General features: G+C 42.2%; 3 protein-coding genes and 1 long non-coding RNA gene across 4 annotated transcripts; all 4 read right to left on the bottom strand.

Moving 5' to 3' along the window:
• Nucleotides 1–987: 987 nt before the first annotated feature.
• Nucleotides 988–2,870, bottom strand: LOC114429114 (uncharacterized). The gene is made up of 6 exons (XM_028397961.1): nt 2,639–2,870; nt 2,213–2,545; nt 1,827–2,099; nt 1,674–1,736; nt 1,235–1,321; nt 988–1,163 (listed from the first exon to the last, which is right to left on the bottom strand). The coding sequence occupies exons 1-6, from the start codon at nt 2,697–2,699 to the stop codon at nt 988–990; spliced, it is 993 nt and encodes a 330-aa protein (XP_028253762.1). The 5' UTR covers nt 2,700–2,870.
• A 167-nt stretch (nt 2,871–3,037) lies between these two features.
• Nucleotides 3,038–9,543, bottom strand: LOC114428583 (uncharacterized). The gene is made up of 9 exons (XM_028397139.1): nt 9,420–9,543; nt 8,994–9,326; nt 8,614–8,880; nt 8,427–8,507; nt 7,437–7,520; nt 7,327–7,355; nt 7,172–7,228; nt 6,927–6,992; nt 3,038–5,136 (listed from the first exon to the last, which is right to left on the bottom strand). Exons 1-9 carry the CDS (start codon nt 9,478–9,480, stop codon nt 5,026–5,028), a joined length of 1,089 nt encoding a protein of 362 aa, XP_028252940.1. The 5' UTR covers nt 9,481–9,543; the 3' UTR covers nt 3,038–5,025.
• Nucleotides 9,544–13,785: 4,242 nt separating this feature from the next.
• On the bottom strand, nt 13,786–14,331 carry LOC114428588 (uncharacterized). The gene is made up of 3 exons (XR_003669596.1): nt 14,194–14,331; nt 14,094–14,122; nt 13,786–13,920 (listed from the first exon to the last, which is right to left on the bottom strand). It is a non-coding gene; the product is annotated as an uncharacterized LOC114428588 (long non-coding RNA).
• Nucleotides 14,332–14,722: 391 nt separating this feature from the next.
• On the bottom strand, nt 14,723–15,916 carry LOC114429112 (uncharacterized). The gene is made up of 5 exons (XM_028397960.1): nt 15,793–15,916; nt 15,367–15,699; nt 14,984–15,253; nt 14,778–14,861; nt 14,723–14,730 (listed from the first exon to the last, which is right to left on the bottom strand). The coding sequence occupies exons 1-5, from the start codon at nt 15,851–15,853 to the stop codon at nt 14,723–14,725; spliced, it is 756 nt and encodes a 251-aa protein (XP_028253761.1). The 5' UTR covers nt 15,854–15,916.
• Nucleotides 15,917–19,203: the final 3,287 nt, after the last annotated feature.

Raw genomic sequence — 19,203 nt, 5'->3', positions numbered from 1 at the left:
ACAAACCCGGAAGCTGAGAACAAACCTGTACGGCAACTCTGAGCGGACACTTTACCTCTAAATACCAAACAGAATATTTGTCTTTGCTACAAAATGATCAGAAAAACAGCAGACTGAGTAAATAAGAAAACATTCTGTAAATGAAACAACGTGACATTTAAAGACGATTTCTACCTGCGTCAAATATCAATAACTGGATACACAGAATGTAAATAAAAAAGAACAAGCAGCGAAACAAGACGGAAGACAGGAAGTAAACAACGTGAGGCAAACCTTTCAAAATAAAAGACGAAGAGATGAGCTGATATTGATCATCAGCATCAGTGGAGTCAACCAGAAGAGTCTGATGACTTCATAGTTATTTGTTTGTGTGACAGTAATAATAAACATCAGAAGCACAGAGTTTGTACATAAAACACACACACACACACACACACACACACACACACACACACACACACACAGTTTTCTGTTTTGTTCTTTCAACATATTGAGTTTGACCACCATCTGCTGGTCAATCTGTGTATAAAATATTCACCTTATGGAATGTAAAAATAAATCAAATAAACAATATTAAACAGCAGCTGAATTATTGACCTGATGTATTTATTGGTTCTGCAGGAGAATTCCACCTTAAAAACACACCATCAGCCTGAATATGAACACATTATGTATGCAGATTACATCAGCAGCAGCAAACAGCAGACTGTCACAGATTATATTCAAACACATTTTATAAATCCAACAAAATGAGACTCAGACACACAACTTCACAAAGAATCAAAATAACTCGATAGAACAACAGAGCTGAAAACACTGAAGAGGAGGAAACTAAACAGGAAGTACAATGTGACACAGCAGGAAGAACCCTTTCAAAATAAAACATCATCAGTGGAGTCAAACAGAAGACTCTGTGATGTTTTCATAGTTCACTGCACCTTCATCTTCATCACTGTACACCTGTGAAAACACACACTTTAAATGTTCTCAGAGCAGATTGAAGGGATTCAAACCAACAACCTTCAACCAGAAAAGACCCAGAAGAGCTTCACACATTGAAATCACAGTAGATAATAAAGAACACACACAGATTTGCTCTGTGAAGAGCTTCATGTGTAAATACTTGATACTCACTCTGCCTTCATCCTTCTGCCTTTGAGTCCCTAAAACAATAAGAGCAGAGAGTCAGTTTCACTTTGTTATGATGTGACTGTTCAGTGAGTCGTTCAATCACCTTTAGCTCTGGTCCACAGACAGACTGTCACAGCAGTTATGATGAGTGCTGCTAAACCCACAGAGACAATAATGGACCTCAGCAAACCTGCAAACACAAAACAAACATTCAAACCTCTTTTCTGTCTTCTATTATTTCACAGAATCACATGTAAAAAATACATTTTGAACTCATCGGTTCATATTGGTTACTATGGAGACAGACACATGAAGCCTGGCCTTCAGTACGTCTCCATGTTCACACACGGGGGTCACGATGTCATGTTCTGTGTTTTTCTAGAAATGACCACATGAATCCAGACTCTGTCTCAGCATGAAGTAAACGGACAGTTATTGATCCACTGTTGTCATGGAAACATATAAAAAGTACAACATCCATCAGAGACATGTGGCATTAATGTCAGGGACATGACAGAATCTCAGTGTGAACCCGTACTTACTCTGGTCTGGTCCTTTGGTTTCAGTGGTTGGTGGAGGTTCAGTTGCTGCTGTTTGTGAGTCACCTGAAAAAAATACACAAATACTAATTAATGAAAATTAAAACAACAAAAGAATTCAACAATGAATCAAATTAATTTCATCTGTTTTCTCACCTGAGGTTTGATGGTTGAAGTCAAACTGCTGCACTTTTCTAGTTTCATAATCAGTAACTTCACACTTCAAAAGGTTTTGTGAATTGTAAACAAAGTTAGTCTGATCCAGAAAAGTCAGAGTGCTGGAACACTCAGACTTTGTTATCGATATGTCTGATTGAAGTCCATCCAGGTCTTCACCATTAAGCAGCCACCTCACTGTGTGACTGCAGCGATCATATGGAACCACAGAGCAGAATAAATCCACCTGATCAGTGTTCTTACTTTCAGTCACTGTGAAGATGGAGATAATGTGAGAGAAAAACACAAATTAGACAAAATCACTTCATCACTGTGATCAATAATTATTGTTGTTAGATCAGGATGGTTATGATGTAAATACTCACTGATAACAACAGACAGGTAAACATAAGAGTAATGAACCCTAGTGGGTGGTTGTTCTTTTGTCTTGTACTGTTGACAGACATATTGACCAGCATCCTCCTCTCTGACCTCCTTTATGATCAGAGAACAGTTCTCTGTAACACTCAGTCTGTCTTTGTTTGGGATGTCTTCATTGATCTGTCCCAGTCTGATCAGTCCTGTGGTGTGAAGGACTCTCCAAGGACTGTAGCTCCAGGTAGTACCATCACAGTTATTCTGGTCATCGATGACTTTCTCACAGCTCAGAGTGACGTCCTCTCCACCCCTCTTGAAAATCGACGTTCGACCTGCAGTTACTGAAGAGAAGAGAAACATGACAAATGACTGAGGACCAGTTTGGACCCAACAGATCCAAATAATGATGGTATTTCTGTAACATGTCTCCTTACCTGTAAAGTGAAGCACCAGGAGGAGACATGAAGACATCTGAATCCACCTGAAGTCCAACATTCTGCTTCTCCGTCTCTCTGTGGACTGTCAGAGTCTCTGAGGTGCTGCTGCTTAAAGACTCACTGAACTTCCTGTCAGAGTGATGTCACTTCCTCATTCTAATTACTTAATAAAGTACATATGTTTTCATGTCTCTGAAGTCATTTAAAGAATCTAAATGGTAAAATATAAATGATATTACGTTTGACACCCTGAAAAGAAGGCTGCAAACGTGTGAAGACTGTTTACTAAGATAAAGACATGAGCCGTATCAGCCTTCTGAGGGCGGCTGCTGCTTCCTCTTTGTAGCTCTGAAGAAATCTTTCCATTAAACCTGAAGAGGAAGTGTTTTGGGGAGAATGTGGGTACCACAGCAGCAGAGCTCTTAGCCCTGTAGCAGTCAGTCTGTGGTGTACTGTGTCTTTAAAATGCAAATCGCAGCCACGTCATGGACGACACCGTGTCTCTAAGTTGTCGAGCGACACTCCCACAGCACTCTGATGCTGACCGCCTGTTTATTTATATACAGTATATGACAAATGTGAGTACATCCCTCATATTTCAGCCACCATTTAGACAATAAAGGCTCCATGTTGAGCTATTTTCCGTGGAGAGTAAATCTATACTGCTGTACAATCTGTGCTCTAAGTTATAGGTTTCATTTCTACAGTACTGTCCTTTGACAAGATATAGTAAAATGGTTGTGAAATGTGAGGGCTGTTAGATTCCATATTTGCACTTATTACACAGCAGATGTGTTCACGTCCACTTCAAAGAATCAGTTTGTTAAAACAGAGTAGGAACTTTCTCCAGAAGGGGGCACTGTTGTTACTGCTGACCAGCTCTGAGACTCCGAGGCTATGCTGCCATAATTACACATGCTTGTGTTTACCGACTCAAACGTCATTAAATCAGCGCAGAAGCAGACTGGATCCACTGCACCACCAGTGAAGAAACTAGAAACTGGCTCTGAGCAGACGTAAACAGACCAGTTTATTGTCCATGTAGCAGACACTGGAGAGCAGATCAGAGTTTTGCTTTGTTAGCCTTGTACAGCACCTAATACTAATAATACATCAAACTTATAAAACGCTTTTTAGGACACTCAAAGATGCTTTACAAACAGGGCAGTAGAAACGCACAGGGACAAACAAACATCAACAGCTGGAGTGGGAGTAATTAGGGGAAATTCAGTTTGAACAGGTGGGTCACTTCAAGCAGTGACTTGAAGGAGGATAGGGAGTCTGAGTTCCTGATGTTTTGTGGGAGAGAGTTCCAGAGGGTTTAGGCAGCAGCAGAAAAGGCTTGGTCACCCAAGGTGCGGTGCTTAGTTCTGATGGGGGAAAGAAGGTTGGAGTCAGCGGAGCGAAGGTGATGGGGAGGGGAATGGCGGTGGAAAAGGTCAGTATACTGGGGGGGGGGGGGGTAGTGGGGGGTGAGTATTTAAGCTGTGGAGTGAGTGAGGGGTGGAGATGGGCAATGTCACAGAGGGGGAAGAATGATGTCCTGGTGATGTTACTGTGTGGGATTTGAAGGAGAGGGAGGAATTGAAGATCGAAGAAATGATGCCGAGGTTACGGACTGTAGTGGAGGAGGAGACTGTGTGGCCCTCGATGAGGAGGGAGATGTTCTGGGCAGAGGATAGGAGGGATTCAGGACCAGTGATTATGAGTTCTGTTTTATTGCTGTTCAGCTTTAGAAAGTTAGTCTCCATCCAGTGTTTTATGTCAGCCGGGCAGTTTGTGATGGTGGAGAGAATGACCGGGGTGATGGATAAGGTGGAGGTGTACAGTTGTGTGTCATCAGCATAACAGTGAAAGTGAAGTCCATGTTGGCGAATGTGTCCGAGGGAAAGCATGTTTGAGGCTTCCTGACTCTGATTGTGGCCATCTTTGGCTGACCTCTTGTGGCCACAAAGGTGCACTACAAGGCTCATTTAGAACAGACACCAAAGGTCATAATACGGGGAACCTGAAGATGTGGGCCTATTCGTGAGATCTTGATATGTTAGTTTTACTTATTTTTGGCACCACATTAAGTCGGGAGTGGATTCATATGAATAATTTATGATTCTATATTTACATTGCAGGTTCAATATAGTATAAATAAAACTTCCTCAGTGCCACTTTAAATGGCTTTAAATGACCTCTATTCACTGAACACCTGAGGTCCATCCCAGCCAGCTCCAATGTACAAGTCTAATCCAGCAAATGATGCCAAAGGCCTATATGAAGCAAACTAGCTAACAACATTTAGCAGGCAGCAGGCAGCTGGACCCCGGTCTTTGTAAGTCTGAAAATATTCCACTGACTTTGCTGGTACCAAACAGGCTGATTCCTGAAGTACACTACTTTGTGATAGTGGAGTACAGGTTGTAGGGATCAGCAGAGGCTCCAGCTGAGGAAGAGGAGGGAGCGTTCACAGTGCTGTACGTCACTTCCTCAACATCAACCGGGACCTGAGAAACACAGAAGAAAAAACATGCAAGACTGAACCAGGCAGCAGACTCCAGAGCTGAGAATCTGCAGTTTCTCCCATGGCCTCTAGGGGCTGGCTCCAAAGAGGAGTCGATCCTCAGATGTTAAAATGTTTGTTTCGACAGAAATAAGCTTGTTACAAAAACTGCTTTAAACATGTGAAAATATTAGAGCGTAACCCTTGTTAACAGTGACACCTGTGGCCATTGAGTGAACTGCAGTGAAATTCATTTTGAACAGGTGGGTCACTTCAAGCAGTGACTTGAAGGAGGATAGGGAGTCTGAGTTCCTGATGTTTTGTGGGAGAGAGTTCCAGAGGGTTTAGGCAGCAGCAGAAAAGGCTTGGTCACCCAAGGTGCGGTGCTTAGTTCTGATGGGGGAAAGAAGGTTGGAGTCAGCGGAGCGAAGGTGATGGGGAGGGGAATGGCGGTGGAAAAGGTCAGTATAATGGGGGGGGGGGTAGTGGGGGGTGAGTATTTAAGCTGTGGAGTGAGTGAGGGGTGGAGATGGGCAATGTCACAGAGGGGGAAGAATGATGTCCTGGTGATGTTACTGTGTGGGATTTGAAGGAGAGGGAGGAATTGAAGATCGAAGAAATGATGCCGAGGTTACGGACTGTAGTGGAGGAGGAGACTGTGTGGCCCTCGATGAGGAGGGAGATGTTCTGGGCAGAGGATAGGAGGGATTCAGGACCAGTGATTATGAGTTCTGTTTTATTGCTGTTCAGCTTTAGAAAGTTAGTCTCCATCCAGTGTTTTATGTCAGCCGGGCAGTTTGTGATGGTGGAGAGAATGACTGGGGTGATGCATAAGGTGGAGGTGTACAGTTGTGTGTCATCAGCATAACAGTGAAAGTGAAGTCCATGTTGGCGAATGTGTCTGAGGGAAAGCATGTTTGAGGCTTCCTGACTCTGATTGTGGCCATCTTTGGCTGACCTCTTGTGGCCACAAAGGTCCAAAGAGGAGTCGATCCTCAGATGTTAAAATGTTTGTTTCGACAGAAATAAGCTTGTTACAAAAACTGCTTTAAACATGTGAAAATATTAGAGCGTAACCCTTGTTAACAGTGACACCTGTGGCCATTGAGTGAACTGCAGTCTGCTTCCTGGACCTTGTATCTGCTCACACTCCATATGTGTTGCATGTGTATCATTTGTCAGCTAGAGGCCACTCTGTTGGACATAAGTTTTGTGTATCATGTTAGCTGATGAGCTATGACGTAGCTAAACGGCATGAATCTCCTGGTGATCACTTTAGGATTTAAACCATTTTTATAAACAGAAAGCTAGCTAACAGAGTGCAACAGGGTATGATGCATAGACGGTATATAAAGATGGAGGACGTGACAGCTCCCCAAAAATGAAGCCATCATGCCTGGACCTCCCCCCGCCTCTAATAAGCCCCGCCTCCTCCATGTTAGTGGAGCAGACAGACCCAGCTGCATTTAGTTATTGTCTGCTAAAAATGGAGGAAGTAACGATGCGGTCAGAAGCCCACGGAGCTGCCAAGCTATGAGAGAAGTTGAGGGAGGGGTGTTATGTTTGGGTGGAACAGCGATAATGTGGCTTCAACTCGGAACCTTGGCTGCACAGAGGAAGTGGTAACATGCAAACACATATCCCGGTTTTAGGACTGAGTTCAGTAGCTCTCCATTTACTGCTTGGATGAATTTGATGGATCCAACTCAAGGCTGCGTTTTGACACATTATGTGGCTAACAAGCTAACGCTAGCTACGTGTCACATAAACATCAGCAGCAGTCAGAGGTCTTACCCAGGCTTTTTGGTTGGTCTTCCTGGTGTGGCTGATGGCGTAGGACACACCCTCATCAGGATCCGCCTACAAAGTGAAGACGACATTAAAGATGCCTCAGTGGCTTCACCGCTCTGTCTTCATCACATTCTGTTTACGTGTCATATCTACTGTTTTATGAGGACAGCAGCAGTTGTACATTCTCACAGTCTTTAGTGCGTCTCACGTTCGAGATTAAAAACAAGCAGCAGAGTTTGTGATCTCACCGACATGGGACTGCTTTCTGGAGCAGACGGAGTCATCGTGGTGTTTAAGCTCAGTCCCTGGAGAGAAGCAGCAAACAGGAGACTTATTTCAGACATTTCTGGATAAAAACTGAGGATTAATTAACACCTGAGTTATTATTTATGTCTGCACTCACTGGGGTTTCGTCCGTCTGTCGTTTGTTTCCTGAAAACCAGAACAGTCGACGTTAACATCGTCTGTGAAGGTCTGGATTAAAAACAGATGTTTATCTGTGAGCGCCCTCACCTTTCTTCCATCTGAACACCACCACAACAATTATCAGGACCGTTACTAAACCCACAACTGCGACTATGATCGGCCACAACGTGACTGAAAAGAGAAAAGAAACATTTTCATTGTGTAACTTTTCCATATTTGTCAGGAATGAGGCTGAGAGGACTCGGGTGCAGGCAGAGGGTTCAGCAAAAGGTGAGGTTTATTATCCATTAAACAAAAACCAGGGAAGCACAGGACTAAAGTACAAAGGTAACAAGACACAGGTGCAACACATTTGGGCGGGGCAAACAATCAAAAAAGGCGGGAAGTAAAACACATGGACAAACCATTGAAAGTAAAAACTATGGACAGAGCTTCCGTGATGACAACCGTTTGTTTCTGAAGAGCCGTTTTGAGGCTCGGTGAGAGGCTTCGGGACGCTCTAACCGCCGCCATGTTGGCAGCGTCACGTCCGTGAAAAACTCCAACAGTTGGACAAAGGGGGGGAGCACGAGGGGAGTTTAGGGGGGCAGGCGATCGAGGAAGCAGGAAACTTGCGCTGTGTTACGTCAACCGTCTGTCACTCAGCCATTTTAACATGGGAGTCTATGGGAAATGACTCGCGTCTCGAGCCAGCCCCCAGTGGTTACATTGTGAACGACAAGTTTCGACACTTCATGGGTTTCAAGTTTGAGGTGTTTGTCTCCGCTTGGGACGAACACAGGGGAGACAAGACTTTCAAAGTAAAACAGGAAACAAGACAAAACCGAAGGAAACATAAGACACACAGCCAGAAACAAGACAAGGGAACCACCAACAAGCCCAGAGGCTCAAAGAAATCCCAAAAAAACAGAACAAGGAATTAAATGACAAACATGAACAAGAAATAAATAAGCAACCAAAATACAGAATCATAACAATATTTGCTTTTGATTCATTTGTTAAGTTGAAATAATAAACCAAATATTTATATAACTAAAACATACAACAGACATACAGCAGAAAGCTAAGGACACTCACCTGTTGAATCTTTGTCACGTTTGTCCTCTGATCCTTTGTTTTCAGTGGTCGTTGGTGGATGTTCAGTTGGTTTTTTCCCACCTGTAGAGAACGTTTCATGTTTAGTTTATTCTGGTATATATCAAAGAACATTTTGTGTTTCTCATTTCTCTTGAGCAGATCATCATAACTTCAGCTGTTTTCTCACCTGAGGTTTGACGGTTGAAGTCAAACTGCTGCACTTTTCCAGTCTCATCAGTAACTTTACACTTAAAAAGGTTTTGTAAGCTGTAAACAAACTTAGTCAGCTCCACAAAAGTCAGAGTGCTGGAACACTCAGAATTTGATGTGAATATGTCTGGTTGTCCATCCAGTTCTTCACCATTAAACAGCCACCTCACTGTGTGTCTGCAGCGATCATATGGAACCACAGAGCAGATTAAATACACCTGATCAGTGTTGTTACTTTCAGTCACTGTGAAGATGGAGATAATGTGAGAGAAAAACACAAATTAGACAAAATCACTTCATCACTGTGATCAATAATTATTGTTGTTAGAACAGGACAGTTATGATGTAAATACTCACTGATAACAACAGACAGCTCAACCTGAGACTGATGATCCAGAGTGGGTGGTTGTTCTTCTTTCTTGTACTGTAGACAGACATAACGACCAACATCCTCCTGTCTGACCTCCTTTATGATCAGAGAACAGTTCTCTGTAACACTCAGTCTGTCTTTGTTTGAGATGCCTTCATTGATCTGTCCCAGTCTGATCAGTTCTGTGGCTTCAGTGACTCTTGGAAGACTGTAGACCCAGGTAGTACCATCACAGTTATTCTGGTCATTGATGACTTTCTCACAGCTCAGAGTGACGTCCTCTCCACCCCTCTTTAAAACAGACGTTTGACCTGCAGTTACTGAAGAGAAGAGAAACATGACAAATGACTGAGGACCAGTTTGGACCCAACAGATCCAAATAATGATGGTATTTCTGTAACATGTGTCCTTACCTGTAAAGTGAAGCACCAGGAGGAGACATGAAGACATCTGAATCCACCTGAAGTCCAACATTCTGCTTCTCCGTCTCTCTGTGGACTGTCAGAGTCTCTGAGCTGCTGCTGCTTAAAGACTCACTGAACTTCCTGTCATCAGAGTGATGTCACTTCCTCACTGTGACTTTGACTGTTTCTGTTCTTCTTTTCTCTTCAAACATTGACTTTAATAAAGTGCACATGATGTTTTCATGTCTCTGAAGTCATTTAAAGAATCTAAACAGTGAAATATAAACGATATTAAGAATAAACAGACACACATTGTGTCCACTCCCACAGTGTGTTTATAACAACGATGTGTTTGACACCCTGAAGAGAAGAAGAGGAAGACGGAAGGCTGCAAATGTGTGAAGACTGTTTACTAAGATAAATACATGCAGGCGCATTTTATTCTAGACAACGAAGAGTTAAAATTATGACAGGAAGTTGTCTCTTCGAGGTTTTACTGTAACAGCTGAGGAAAGAAAACAGACGAGGTGTCTGTGTGTTCTGAGGGCTGCTGGTTAGTGAGTGCAACACATGTGTCTCACTAATACTAAAGGGGAAGTGTGTCTGTGAGAATGTGGGTACGACACATGCTGCACCCTCCAGGGTGGAGGCATGAGGCCCATGAAGGTGTTAAAATGTGCAGTTCACTCTGCAGCCTCTAGGGGCTGGCTGCAAAAGTTAGTCAATCCACACAGACTGCCATGAAAACATGCCCAACTTCCAACCTTAAAGATGATCTGTGTGTTCATTAGTCCTTCATTAATATCTGAGGTTAAAGACATTTAAGTGCTCAGTGTGAACAGAGCTGTTGAGCCCAGCAGAGGGAAGCTTTAGGACCTAAGCTGAGAAAACAGGAAGTCATGGTAAGAGAGAGGCTGAAGAACAAAATAAAAACAGCAGCTGAATTATTGACCTGATGTATTTATTGGTCCTGCAGGAGAATTCCACCTTAAAAACACACCATCAGCCTGAATATGAACACATTATGTATGCAGATTACATCAGCAGCAGCAAACAGCAGACTGTCACAGATTATATTCCCCCAACCAGCCCACGACTCATCTCGGGGTTTTCTGGAACCGACTGCATCGGCTCATGCTCCAACTCCAGCCAATGTTCCTGAAACCTACCAGTTGCCAACAAAGACGACGTTGTCCACCTTGGAGCTACCAGGAGGCAGGCTCCAATCTACGCCATCCTCCCCGGTCCCGCCCGAGGGCAGGCTCCCGATGACGTCATCACTTCAGGCGCCGTCCGAGGGCGGGCTCCAGATGTCGTCATCACTTCAGGCGCCTGGTGTTCTGCCCAGACTCTTGTTTCACTGGGCCTCTGTCACTGTTTCCCCTGTTGGCCCATGGCCTGGGCCTTCATGAACTCTGGGACCTTGAGTTTTTTTGTTTTGCTTCTGAGACTTTGAACTATGGCTCTATGTCTTTTTGTTTGAACCCTTGTTTTGTGTTTTAGGAATGTCTGGGAGCCGTCCATTGAAGGGGGGGGGGTTCTGTCACGACCTGGTGTTTCTGTTCTGGTTTTGTTTCCTTGTTTTGGGTTTTCTGTTTATTCTGTGTCCTGTTATCTTTGTTAGGTTGTTGTTCTGTCCCCTGGGTTTCTGTTTTTGTGATGTTGTCTTGTGCTTCCTGTTTTATTTTGATAGCCTTATCCTCCTTGTGCATTGTCTTGTGTTTTACTTCCTGTGTTTTCCCTCCTTGTGTGATCACCTGCCCTGCCTTAATGTGTGCCACCTTTGCCTCGTTGCCTTCCCCGGTCCCTTTGTGTATAGTCTGTGTCTTCCCCTCTGTCATTGCTAGTTCGTCTCATCTAGTGTTGGGTTTGTTTCTTGTCCATGCCATGCTATGCCTTGTTCCTCGCCTACCATGCCATGTACTTCTGCCTGACCCCGGGGTGCTCCAGATAGTAGCCTTGTTCATGCCATGTTTTTTGTTCCTGCCTTTTTACGCCATGTGCCCGTTTGCCTTAATCTAGTTTTGCCTCGCAAAGAGTGATTTTTATTTTAGGTTTCTATTTGACCACGCTGAGTGAGATTTTTGGTTTTTGTATTGTTTTGCCCTCCTGGCTTTGAATAAAGGAGCTTTTGTTAACCTTAACCACTCCATGCCTCTGCATTTGTGTCCTCCTCCTGACGAACCCTGACACACAGTAGTTGTTGCTTTGTTTACATCAACTCAGTGCTAGTTTCTTGTTCCTTCTCCTCACTGGTGAAGCACACTTAATATATATTGTGATCCTTACTCTGCTTCTACACTGATTTAAGAGCCTCTGCATCAGTAAACACTAATATGTGTAATTATGATTATGTAGCTCATTGATATAGAGTGATTTCACAGTGAAACAGCGCCCTCTTCTGGAGGAAGTTACTGCACATTATTTACAAACTGCTTTTAAGAAAACACAAAGACTTCTGTCTTCTTTCCAACTGTTAAAATAAAACTATCAACAGTCAAACTCATGTGTGTGAAGAGTTTCAATCTTCATTATCTAAAGTGTAAAAAGACACACGGTATGTTTATCTTAGTCGACAGTCTTCACATGTTTGCAGCCTTAGGTCTTGTTCTTCATCTTTTCAGGGTGACGGTTACAAAATAAATGTAGATTAAATGCAGCACAGTACAAAACTGACTTGTTATTTAGGGCTTTGCCTAAGCAGACACACAGCAGGAAGAAACTTTAGATGACCTGATGCTGATCATCAGTGTGGTCACACAGCAGTCTCTGATGATGACTGATACTACACTGCACCTTCATCTTCACCCCGTCTTCATCCTTCTGAGTGCTGCTAAACCCGCAGAGACAATAACAGACCTCAGCCACCCTGAAAACAGAAGGAAAACATTTGGTCTCAGAGGTAGAAGTACTGTAACTGATCCACTATTGTTACTCTATACTTTGTTTTTGTGTCACTAGAAATAAAACTAAAGAAATCCTTTATTTAAATTCCCATGTTTGTCTTGTGTGTCAGTGCGTCATTGAAATAAACACAACCTGTCATGTTTGGTTATGAATATATATTAATGCAGCACAGCATGCTGACTCAGAACACTTCACCAGACTTAAAAAAAAATCAACATGCTGTTAGTTAAGCTGGACTGTTTAATCAGACAGCTACGTTTAATGCAAGAGTCATGTTAGCGAGCTAGCACAGCTAGCAGGAAGTCTGTGTAATTCAGGTAATCTATCAGGATGCTGAAAAAACACTAATAAACACTTGTATGGAATCACTGCACACTAAACTCAATGATTAAATGACATAAAGGGCATTAAAACTGTACAGTGTGTTTAAAAATAACATCAACTCACCAAAGACATCCAGTGTAGTTATAGTGAAGCAGCAAAGAAAAAGGTAGCTAACAACAATTAGCTACCTGCTAACCGCCGCTAGTTAGTTAAACTAACCTGAGGTGGTTAGCAGTTAGCTTCTTTAGCTTCTTCATGTCGCGCTTGTATTCAGCTTTGAACAAGGGGGCAGGATACCGCCAAAAGCTCTGTTATCGTTTTTGTTCTTCCCGCCAAAGCACAAACCCGGAAGCTGAGAACAAACCCGTACGGCAACTCGGAGCGGACACTTTACCTCTAAATACAAAACAGAACAATTGTGTCTGCAACAAAATGATCAGAAAAACAGCAGACTGAGTATATAAGAAAACATTCTGTAAATGAAACAACGTGACATTTAAAGACGATTTCTACCTGAGTCAAATATCAATAACTGGATACACAGAATGTAAATAAAAAAGAACAAGCAGCGAAACAAGACGGAATACAGGAAGTAAACAACGTGAGGCAAACCTTTCAAAATAAAAGACGAAGAGATGAGCTGATATTGATCATCAGCATCAGTGGAGTCAAACAGAAGAGTCTGATGACTTCATAGTTATTTGTTTGTGTGACAGTAATAATAAACATCAGAAGCACAGAGTTTGTACATAAAACACACACACACACACACACACACACACAGTTTTCTGTTTTGTTCTTTCAACATATTGAGTTTGACCACCATCTGCTGGTCAATCTGTGTATAAAATATTCATCCTATGGAATGTAAAAATAAATAAAATAAACAATATTAAACAGCAGCTGAATTATTGACATGATGTATTTATTGGTTCTGCAGGAGAATTCCACCTTAAAAACACACCATCAGCCTGAATATGAACACATGATGTATGCAGATTACATCAGCAGCAGCAAACAGCAGACTGTCACAGATTATATTCAAACACATTTTATAAATCCAACAAAATGAGACTCAGACACACAACTTCACAAAGAATCACAATAACTCGATAGAACAACAGAGCTGAAAACACTGAAGAGGAGGAAACTAAACAGGAAGTACAATGTGACACAGCAGGAAGAACCCTTTCAAAATAAAACATCATCAGTGGAGTCAAACAGAAGACTCTGTGATGTTTTCATAGTTCACTGCACCTTCATCTTCATCACTGTACACCTGTGAAAACACACACTTTAAATGTTCTTAGAGCAGATTGAAGGGATTCAAACCAACAACCTCCAACCAGAAAAGACCCAGAAGAGCTTCACACATTGAAATCACAGTAGATAATAAAAAAACACACAGATTTGCTCTGTGAAGAGCTTCATGTGTAAATACTTGATACTCACTCTGCCTTCATCCTTCTGCCTTTGAGTCCCTAAAACAATAAGAGCAGAGAGTCAGTTTCACTTTGTTATGATGTGACTGTTCAGTGAGTCGTTCAATCACCTTTAGCTCTGGTCCACAGACAGACTGTCACAGCAGTTATGATGAGTGCTGCTAAACCCACAGAGACAATAATGGACCTCAGCAAACCTGCAAACACAAAACAAACATTCAAACCTCTTTTCTGTCTTCTATTATTTCACAGAATCACATGTAAAAAATACATTTTGAACTCATCGGTTCATATTGGTTACTATGGAGACAGACGCATGAAGCCTGGCCTTCAGTACGTCTCCATGTTCACACACGGGGGTCATGATGTCATGTTCTGTGTTTTTCTAGAAATGACCACATGAATCCAGACTTTGTCTCAGCATGAAGTAAACGGACAGTTATTGATCCACTGTTGTCATGGAAACATATAAAAAGTACAACATCCATCAGAGACATGTGGCATTAATGTCAGGGACATGACAGAATCTCAGTGTGAACCCGTACTTAGTCTGGTCTGGTCCTTTGGTTTCAGTGGTTGGTGGAGGTTCAGTTGGGTTTGTGCCACCAACAACAACGGTTGAAATAATAAACCAAATATTTATATAACTAAAACATACAACAGACATAAAGCAGAAAGCTATGGACACTCTCACCTGTTGAATCTTTGTCACGTTTGTCCTCTGATCCTTTGTTTTCAGTGGTTGGTGGAGGTTCAGTTGTTGCGGTTTGTGAGTCACCTTAAAAAAAATACACAAATACTAATGTTTTGCTGTAAATTAATGAAACTTTTGCCTCTTTTAAATGAGAAACAACAAAAGAATTCAACAATGAATCAAATTCATTTCATCTGTTTTCTCACCTGAGGTTTGATGGTTGAAGTCAAACTGCTGCACTTTTCTAGTTTTATAATCAGTAACTTCACACTTCAAAAGGTTTTGTGAATCGTAAACAAAGTTAATCTGCTCCAGAAACTTCACAGTGCTGGAACACTCAGACTTTGTTATCAATATGTCTGGTTGTCCATCCAGGTCTTTACCATTAAACAGCCACCTCACTGTGTGATTGCAGCGATTATATGGAACCACAGAGCAGATTAAATCCACCTGATCAGTGTTCTTACATTCAGTCACTGTGAACATGGAGATAATGTGAGAGAAAAACACAAATTAGACAAAATCACTTCATCACTGTGATCAATAATTATTGTTGTTAGAACAGGACAGTTATGATGTAAATACTCACTGATAACAACAGACAGATCAACATGAGACACATGAACCCGAGTGTGTGGTTGTTTTTCTGTCTTGTACTGTAGACAGACATACTGACCAACATCCTCCTCTCTGACCTCCTTTATGATCAGAGAACAGTTCTCTGTAACACTCAGTCTGTCTTTGTTTGAGATGTCTTCATTGATCTGTCCCAGTCTGATCAGTTCTGTGGTTTGAAGGACTCTCAAAGGACTGTAGATCCAGGTAGTACCATCACAGTTATTCTGGTCATTGATGACTTTCTCACAGCTCAGAGTGACGTCCTCTCCACCCCTCTTTAAAACAGACGTTCGACCTGCAGTTACTGAAGAGAAGAGAAACATGACAAATGACTGAGGACCAGTTTGGACCCAACAGATCCAAATAATGATGGTATTTCTGTAACATGTCTCCTTACCTGTAAAGTGAAGCACCAGGAGGAGACATGAAGACATCTGAATCCACCTGAAGTCCAACATTCTGCTTCTCCGTCTCTCTGTGGACTGTCAGAGTCTCTGAGCTGCTGCTGCTTAAAGACTCACTGAACTTCCTGTCAGAGTGATGTCACTTCCTCATTCTAATTACTTACTGCAGTAATCAAACCTCTGCTCAAAAAATCAAATCTGGATGCTTCAGCAATAAATAACTACAGGCCAATATCTAACCTTCATTTTCTGGGAAATGTCATTGAAAAGGCTGTTTTTCAACAAATTCATGCATTTTTGGTGCAAAACAATCTTTTTATGAATTTCAGTCTGGATTTGGAGCACACCACAGCACTGAGACTGCACTTATTAAGGTCTTAAATGACATACATCAGAATAATGATGCATCCAAAGTCTCTGTCTTAGTGCTGCTGGACCTTAGTGCTGCATTCGATACAGTTGATCACAACATACTGCTCGACAGGCTGGAGCAGTGGGTGGGATTTACTGGCACTGTGTTAAACTGGTTCAAATCTTACTTACATGATAGGGACTACTTTGTGTCAATTGGCCACTTCTGTTCAACATCTACATGCTGCCCCTAGCTCAGATCATAGAACAGCACAACATCTCCTACCACACCTATGCAGACGACACACAGCTTTATATATCAGTGTCATCACATGACTACAGTCCCTTACACTCACTAAGTAAGTGTACTCAACAAATCAATGAGTGGATGAGCCAGAACTTTCTCCAGCTCAATGCTGACAAAACAGAGATGATCGTTTTTGGCCCCAAAAATGAAAGAGCTAAGATCAGTGCTTACCTTGACTCCATGTCACTGAAGGTCACAAACCAAGCCAGAAATCTCGGTGTAATACTCGACTCGAATCAAGGGCTTTCTGTCCAAACAAGACACAGAAAAACTTATTCATGCATTTATTTTCAGTAGGCTGGATTATTGTAACGGCGTCCTCACAGGTCTTAGCAAAAAATCAGTCAGGCAGCTGCAGCTGGTCCAAAATGCTGCTGTTAGAGTTCTGAGTAACACCAGGAAAATGGACCACTTCACACCGGTCCTCAAATCCCTGCACTGGCTTCCTGTGAGTCAAAGGATACATTTCGAAACTTTACTCCTGGTCTACAAAGCACTGAATGGTCTTGGACCAAAATACATCCTGGACTTATTGGTTCCCTATGAAGCATCCAGACGCCTGAGATCATCAGGGACAGGCCTACTGTGTGGACCCAGGGTCAGAACCAAACAGAGTGAGGCAGGATTCAGTTATTCTGCCCCTCACCTGTGGAACAGCCTTCCTGAACACCTGAGGTCTGCTCAGACAGTCACTTCATTTAAGTCAGGCCTGAAAACGCATTTGTTTACTGCAGCGTTCTCCTAATTACTTGCCTGCACTCTTCTCATTTAATCATCCTGATTTTATTTGATGTTTTTTATGATTTTATTATTTTTACGATTTTAATTTCCTTCTTAATTTAATGTTTTACAATGTTTTTATTCTGTGATTTCATCTTATGTAAAGCACTCTGAATTGCCTTGTGTATGAATGGTGCTATATAAATAAAGCTTGCCTTGCCTTGCCTTAATGAAGTACATTTGTTTTCATGTCTCTGAAGTCATTTAAAGAATCTAAACAGCAAAATATAAATGATATTATGTTTGACACCCTGAAAAGAAGAAGGCTGCAAACGTGTGAAGATAAAGATCAAAGATAAATACATGAGCCGTATCAGCCTTGTGAGGGCGGCTGCTGCTTCCTCTTTGTAGCTCTGAAGAAATCTTTCCATCAAACCTGAAGAGGAAGTGTTTTGGTGAATATGTGGGTACCACAGCAGCAGAGCTCTGAGCCCTGTATCAGTCAGTCTGTGGTTTGCATTGCGTCAAGTGCAGCCACGTCATGGACGACACCGTGTCTCTAAGTTGTTTAGAGACACTCCCACAGCACTCTGATGCTGACCACCTGTTTATTTATATACAGTATATGACAAATGTGAGTACATCCCTCATATTTCAGCCATTTAGACAATAAAGGCTCCATGTTGAGCTATTTTCAGTGGAGAGTAAATCTATACTGCTGTACAATCTGTGCTCTAAGTTATAGGTTTCATTTCTACAGTACTGTCCTTTGACAAGATATAGTAAAATGGTTGTGAAATGTGAGGGCTGTGAGATTCCATATTTGCACTTATTACACAGCAGATCTGTTCACGTCCACTTCAAAGAATCAGTTTGTAAAAACAGAGTAGGAACTTTCTCCCAAAGGGGGCACTGTTGTTACTGCTAACCAGCTCTGAGACACCAAGGCTATGCTGCCATAATTACACGTGCTTGTGTTTACCGACCCAAACGTCATTAAATCAGCGCAGAAGCAGACTGGATCCACTGCTCCACCAGTGAAGAAACTAGAAACTGGCTCTGAGCAGACGTAAACAGACCAGTTTATTGTCCATGTAGCTGTTGTGGAAACTTTTCTGCTCTGGTGAAAAATGAAATAGAGACGTCTGCCGGCCGACAAGGATTTATTCTTTGCAAAGAAGGTCAATCAAAAACACTCTAGCGGTCAGAATGAATGAAAGACCCCCAACATGAAGAACATGGCACAGTTATACCTGCAGCAGCCTCCCCCTCCTAATCAAGTCACACCCTCTTCTAGCTGGTCACAGACCCACTGTTTCCTGGTTATACTTTGAAGTTTTAAGTTGGCTTCCTGGAGTGTGAGATGTTAATTCACATCTTAATGATATTTTCCTGGAGTCCCGTAGGTCACAGAGCCATTTGTCTTCTGATTGCACCTTGAGGCTGACCTCCTGGAGTGTGGGATACAGCTGAGGGATTTGGATACAGTATCTCCTCCTGGAGTCTGATGTGTATTGGAAGGGCCTAGCCATCAACATGGAATGGCAAAAGGCAGGGGAAGTGTCACATTGGTGAGAAACAAGAGGTGGGGTGCTGCAGGGAAGTGAGCTCAAAGATTAAGGGAGGCTGTGCTATACAGGGACAGGCACAGATGTTTCAGGGAATTAACAACAAGGATTAAAGATTAAAGTAACAACAAATATTTAGGATAGACTGCATATAGAGAGATCAAAATTTCCATCACAGTAGCAGACACTGGAGAGCAGATCAGAGTTTTGCTTTGTTAGCCTTGTACAGCACCTAATACTAAAAATACATCAAACTTATAAAACGCTTTTTAGGACACTCAAAGATGCTTTACAAACAGGGCAGTAGAAACGCACAGGGACAAACAAACATCAACAGCTGGAGTGGGAGTAATTAGGGGAAATTCAGTTTGAACAGGTGGGTCACTTCAAGCAGTGACTTGAAGGAGGATAGGGAGTCTGAGTTCCTGATGTTTTGTGGGAGAGAGTTCCAGAGGGTT

Source organism: Parambassis ranga, chromosome 24 (genome assembly GCF_900634625.1).
Source record: "Parambassis ranga chromosome 24, fParRan2.1, whole genome shotgun sequence".
Taxonomy (NCBI): Eukaryota; Metazoa; Chordata; class Actinopteri; family Ambassidae; genus Parambassis; species Parambassis ranga.
This window is presented reverse-complemented; position numbering and strand designations above follow the sequence as displayed.

Excerpts from the sequence above, each read along its gene's own strand:
- LOC114429114 (XM_028397961.1), bottom strand. The coding sequence starts at position 2,699 with ATGTTGGACTTCAGGTGGATTCAGATGTCTTCATGTCTCCTCCTGGTG. Across the intron at positions 2,100-2,212 it reads TTACCTGTCTGTTGTTATCA|TGACTGAAAGTAAGAACACT; the intron begins GTGAGTATTTAC and ends CCATCTTCACAG. Across the intron at positions 1,737-1,826 it reads CTTCAACCATCAAACCTCAG|GTGACTCACAAACAGCAGCA; the intron begins GTGAGAAAACAG and ends TATTTTTTTCAG.
- LOC114428583 (XM_028397139.1), bottom strand. The coding sequence starts at position 9,480 with ATGTTGGACTTCAGGTGGATTCAGATGTCTTCATGTCTCCTCCTGGTG. Across the intron at positions 8,508-8,613 it reads CTTCAACCGTCAAACCTCAG|GTGGGAAAAAACCAACTGAA; the intron begins GTGAGAAAACAG and ends CGTTCTCTACAG. Across the intron at positions 7,229-7,326 it reads GACAGACGGACGAAACCCCA|GGACTGAGCTTAAACACCAC; the intron begins GTGAGTGCAGAC and ends GCTTCTCTCCAG.
- LOC114429112 (XM_028397960.1), bottom strand. The coding sequence starts at position 15,853 with ATGTTGGACTTCAGGTGGATTCAGATGTCTTCATGTCTCCTCCTGGTG. Across the intron at positions 15,700-15,792 it reads CCTGGTGCTTCACTTTACAG|TAACTGCAGGTCGAACGTCT; the intron begins GTAAGGAGACAT and ends TCTTCTCTTCAG. Across the intron at positions 15,254-15,366 it reads TGATCTGTCTGTTGTTATCA|TGACTGAATGTAAGAACACT; the intron begins GTGAGTATTTAC and ends CCATGTTCACAG.